General features: G+C 51.0%; 1 protein-coding gene across 2 annotated transcripts; it reads left to right on the top strand.

Annotated features, from left to right (window-relative positions):
* Positions 1-994: 994 nt before the first annotated feature.
* Positions 995-3,392, top strand: LOC136484081 (remorin 4.1-like). 2 transcript variants are annotated; one of them, XM_066481343.1, is made up of 2 exons: positions 995-1,887; positions 2,682-2,913. In XM_066481343.1, the coding sequence occupies exons 1-2, from the start codon at positions 1,207-1,209 to the stop codon at positions 2,706-2,708; spliced, it is 708 nt and encodes a 235-aa protein (XP_066337440.1). In that variant the 5' UTR covers positions 995-1,206; the 3' UTR covers positions 2,709-2,913. The 2 variants fall into 2 exon arrangements, with proteins under 2 accessions (XP_066337440.1, XP_066337368.1); XM_066481271.1 differs by having other exon boundaries at positions 1,007-1,887; positions 2,776-3,392.
* Positions 3,393-5,077: the final 1,685 nt, after the last annotated feature.

The raw sequence follows: 5,077 nt of genomic DNA, 5'->3' as shown, positions 1-5,077 counted from the left end.
ATATATATAGTTGTCAAACTTGTCAAGGTTTCAAGTTAGAAGAAAAAATGGCAGTAGATAAGGGCAGCCTTTTCTTGGTGCTTGTTTAGTTCCCAAAAAGTTTTCCAAAAAGTGTTATAGTAGCCATCACATCGAATCTTGCAATACGTGCATGGAGCATTAAATGTAGACGAAAAAAAACTAATTGCACAGTTTGGTTGAAAATTACGAGACGAACGTTTTGAGCCTAATTAGTCCATGATTGAATACTAATTGCCAAATAAAAACGAAAGTGCTAGCCAAATTTCTAAAATTTACGAACTAAACACGCACTTGTTGCGAATTGTGCTCATCGTATCCTTAATTTGACTGCTCTGTACAAGCCGTAAGTATTACTGCTATACCACTAGTAGTGCTTGGAAGCTTCAGTTCAGCGCTTAGGTACACGACAAGAAGCTGGAGAAAAAAAAAGGACAAAGAGAAGTTTCTCGATGGGAGATTCTTCTGCCTGCCTTCGTCTTCTTACGTAATTTATCAGTCAACCAATAATATTTTTCTTTCATACCAAATCAATCAACAATACTTTCGGTCATGGCTTATAAGTCAAACCAGTCTAAACAAACAGGGCAAGTAAAAGAAGCCTATCAAAGTACTGTGACGCGCCACTGTCAGTTACTACCAACATTTAGCTTTTCATTAACAGCGTACTTCTACTAAAACCCTTATCAGAATCACACACAGTCAAAAGTGCTATAACTTGCAAACTGGCAGTGTCAAGAAACATTCGGGGCAATCTATGGATGGGATTAAACAAGCTCCCATTTGCAGTAGTCAAGTCGCCAATCTCCAGGTGCACGGGAAGTCAGGCATGCAGCTGGAACACGAACACCCACGCCGCTGTGATGACTGCAGTGCATGCACCGGAACCGGAAGGGAACTTGGGCGATTCCCCCGACAGCTACGTGTCATCCGCGCGCGCCAATGGACGAGCCTGCCGAGACCCCATCCCATTTCCCATCAGCCATGGGCCATGGCCATCACTTGACTGACCCAGCTCGGGCTGCCTGCCCATCCTCCTCTCCTTGATAAACTCCGTGGTCCGCACCGAGCCGAGCCGAGCACAGGCACTGGCACGCTCGCACGCACGCACCAGCACCACACCACGCTCTCCTCATGCATGGTGGAGCCTAGCACGGGCAGCTCCCCGGCGGCGACGACCACCACCACATGTTGCATGAGCAGCAGGCACCGCCATCACCGGCAGTAGCAGCGCCACCGCCAGTGCCCTCGGCGCCGAGCCCGGCCAGCAACCACCACCACGACGACGACGGCGACGGCGGCCATGATGTCGAGGTCACGACGTTCCGCGACATCCACCCTCTGACGCCCGACGCGCCGACGCCGACACCGACGCCCCCCGCGCGTACCAGGTCCTGGGACACCGCCAGCCACCGCTCCTTCTCGTCCGAGGAGCAGTTCATGACGATGAGCCGCGAGTTCACGGCCATGGTCGCCGCCGGGGCGACCATGCAGACCGGCGGAGGCGGCAACGGCGGGTACGACGGCGGGGCCGACCAGCTCACCAGCATCGGCGAGGACGAGCTGGAGGAGACCAACCCGCTGGCCATCGTCCCTGACAGCCACCCCATCGCCACGCCCGCTAGGTCCAGGGCGTCCGCCGCCGACGCCGGGCTGGAGGTCGTGCCGGCGCCGACGCCGACGCCGCAGCCGCCCGCGCACGTGGAGGCTAGCCAGGTGAAGAAGGAGGAGGTGGAGACCAAGGTGTCGGCGTGGCAGACGGCCGAGGTGGCCAAGATCAACAACCGCTTCAAGAGGGAGGAGGTGGTCATCAACGGATGGGAGACCGAGCAGGTGGAGGAGGCCTCCGCATGGCTCAAGAAGATCGAGGTAAAATCTCTCAAAATAATAGCCCTTTTGTTCACTCCCTTTAATTTATTTTCATCAATCAATCCATGATTTATTAATCTGAATAACGCAAATACTAGATGCAATCTCTGTTAACAGTTTCTCAATTTCTTTTTTTTTTCTCGAATACATAAAAGGTTTGTGCATCTTTTATATTTATATTAAGATTGAGAAATAGTGAAAGTTACACCGATGAGCCACAGACACGGCACACTAGGGGGATACAGTTATACAATCAGTTTCTCGATTTCTGATGAACACATGCAGCCGATGGTCTTTGATTTCTAAATTGGGCGAATCTAAATCTGCTACACTAGATGTTAACGGTTCTTTCATCAGGAGAAAAAGGGGGGAAAAAAAGTAAAACATGACAAGCAAAGCACATGCACTAAATTGCCAACCATGCTTGTGGTCTTGCAGAAATCAATATGATTTCAAGCTGGTTATCGATGAAATTAGGTAGCATCTATGTGAATTCTGATGGGCAAACTGAAACAGAGGGGGTCATATGTGTCTTCAGAGTAGCTCTAGTTATTCAGTCCTGTTGCAGGAAAACAGTGGGTTCAATTTTCCTCTTGCCTCATGTCTGTTAAAAAAACAAACTCATCTTCTTCATGCAACTAATTTCTACAAGGAAAGAAAAAACTAGCTTGACAGGTTTCGTAAGTTGTTTATTTATTGTGCGTGGTCGATGTTCGTCCTGAGTCCCTGAGCACCCTATAAACAGCTGCATCGCGTGTCAATCTGTTCCTCCTCGACAACTTGACTGTTTTCAGTTTGGACAGGGCGACTGGCTCTACTAACAGAATTACAGAAGAAAGATGCGTGCTGTCTTTTTGACTGGATATATTCCTTGATTCCTTTGCGCAGAGGAAGCTGGACGAGCAGCGCGCCAAGGCGGTGGAGAAGACGCAGAACGACATCGCCAAGGCGCGGCGCAAGGCGGAGGAGAAGCGGGCGTCGGCGGAGGCCAAGCGGGGCCTCAAGCTGGCCAAGGTGCTGGAGCTCGCAAACTTCATGAAGGCCGTCGGCAGGGTGCCCACCAAGCGCTCCTTCTTCTAGCCGATCCATCCGGCGATCCCTACCACCTCCGATCCCCAGTACTGCTGCTGCTGCTGCCTACGGTTACGACCATAGCTAGCTCTCTCTGTCTCTCTGTGCGTGATCGATGCACGCTCGCCGCTGCATCCGAGAACCTAACTGTAAAAAAAAATTGTAAGCTGTATACGTACCGCCTGGTTCCCTGTGATGCCTGTGATCCATCACAGGGTGGCCGTTCTTCTCCCTCTTTTTATCCTGGCTTGTACTATATCGATCCATATGGTGGTGCTTGAACGAACTGTTTGCTTAACCCTGCAAACATACTGCATTCAGAACCCAACACTGCAACTAAGAGCTGTTACGTACTTGTGCAGTGCAGAGAATAGAATACGGCCACATCACATTACTGCAAACATGTGGAGGTTTTCTTGCGGTCTTGCTTCTCCGATCTGTCTGTTTTGTATGTATACAGCCATCGCCATGATCGGTACTGTAGCACTGCACGGCTGTGTTCGGCTACTCAGTCACGATACAATATTTTTCTCTCCTAACAAATTAGCACAAGTGGCTTATAGACCAGCCGAACAAGTCCTAAGCTTCTTCTGATCATGCATCATGATCAGAAGCTACTGTACATGTCTGTTATCTTCAGGAACGACCATACATATCTGTAGGAGTACACCGCGTTAGCGGCAGTCGCGCATCATCGCGACTGACGAAGAATGGCATGGCGACTTGAGGAAAGGAAAGACCCATCGCCCTGCTCGGCACGTCAGTCGGTAGCTTCATGCCCTCGATCGATTTGCCCTTTTCCTCATGACAAGGCCACCTCGATTTGGATTTAGGGGCCATGCAATTTTTGAAGAGGGGATGGATCCAAGGTAGTATACGATAGGATCGTGAAAGGGACAGGAGGACAGGTGTGGTTGACCGGGAGGGGGGGGGGGGGGGGGGGGGGGGGGGGACGACCGCCGGGCATCTTTCGTGGCTGTAACGTCGGCGACGGCGAGATGCCCGGCCGTCCGTCTCACTCACGCTGGCGCTCGCCGTAGTCCAGGCGGAACGGATGGAGACGGGCACTTCAGGGTTGTGAACTGTGACGAACGAACGAAAGGCGGTCTGCGACGTCCCAGACAGATTATTCCTGGCTGGTCAAGGTCTCGAGATGATGTCGCATGCAGAAACTGCTGGTTGGATAGAACATCACAAGTTCAGAGTTACGTTGCGACATGGGAGAACAAAGTCGCACGTTCAGAGTTTTGTCGCGACAACGGACGAGACTTTGTAGTAGGTTTCATTAGTGTCCCGCCCGTTTCTTACCCTTCACTTGGCTATTGCCGCCTCTGCTTTACGTGGTGAGTAACTGAGTACTGGCTTCTGAAATCTCAAAAAGTAAATTTAGTTTCCAACACACATCCGAAAAACAAAGCGAATTTGCGCGTGCGTCAAAAGCCCGAATCAAAGGTGTTGTAAAAGAAAAGGTCGGTCCGTGGCCAAGGCTTTGCAAAATGATAGGTCGACGGGAGCGCGGCTTCAGGTTAAGCTTAAGAGACAACTGATCCCCTTTCTCAAGAAGAGTCAACAGCAAAGATGGCAACGGGGATGTACCCATCGGGTATCGTCAGAACGTTCTCTTTCCCGCTACGGAGAATTTATCCTGTCCCCGTCCCCGTTAACTGTCTCGGGTATAGATTCTTGCCCATCCCGTACCCGTCGGGCATCGGTCGGGTAACAGATACCCGACGGGTACTGCATACCTGATAAACAAGGACACTTGGGGTCACAGCTTTGCAATCGGAGACGTTTCTTCTTCACCTGGGTATAAGTGTCGGAGTCTCGGAGCTGCCGAGGAGAAGGAGCGAGGTTGCGAGGAGGACGAGCAAGAGGAAGCAAGGGGCACGAGCGCTCGTGAGGCAGGTGTGCTTGTGCTGCTGGCGGAGATGGTGAGGAAAAATTGAATTAGGGTTCCTAGAACACACAAACTATATATACGATTATTCAGATTTCGGCCAAAATACCTATGTTGAGCTTCTTTGGACCTAATACTCGCATGACAGCTCAAATTGTCGGGTTCCCCCAACGGGTAACGGGGACGGGTAAACAGGGAACGTTCGCGTACCCGCTATACCCG

Source organism: Miscanthus floridulus, chromosome 1 (assembly GCF_019320115.1).
Source record: "Miscanthus floridulus cultivar M001 chromosome 1, ASM1932011v1, whole genome shotgun sequence".
In the NCBI taxonomy this organism is placed as follows: Eukaryota; Viridiplantae; Streptophyta; class Magnoliopsida; order Poales; family Poaceae; genus Miscanthus; species Miscanthus floridulus.
The sequence above is the reverse complement of the archived record's forward strand: the minus strand, read 5'-3'. Positions and strand labels throughout refer to the sequence as shown.

Bases quoted from the DNA above. Each gene is read 5' to 3' on its own strand.
- LOC136484081 (XM_066481271.1), top strand. From the start codon at position 1,207: ATGTTGCATGAGCAGCAGGCACCGCCATCACCGGCAGTAGCAGCGCCA. The intron at 1,888-2,775 runs GTAAAATCTCTC...TCCTTTGCGCAG, and splicing joins CATGGCTCAAGAAGATCGAG to AGGAAGCTGGACGAGCAGCG.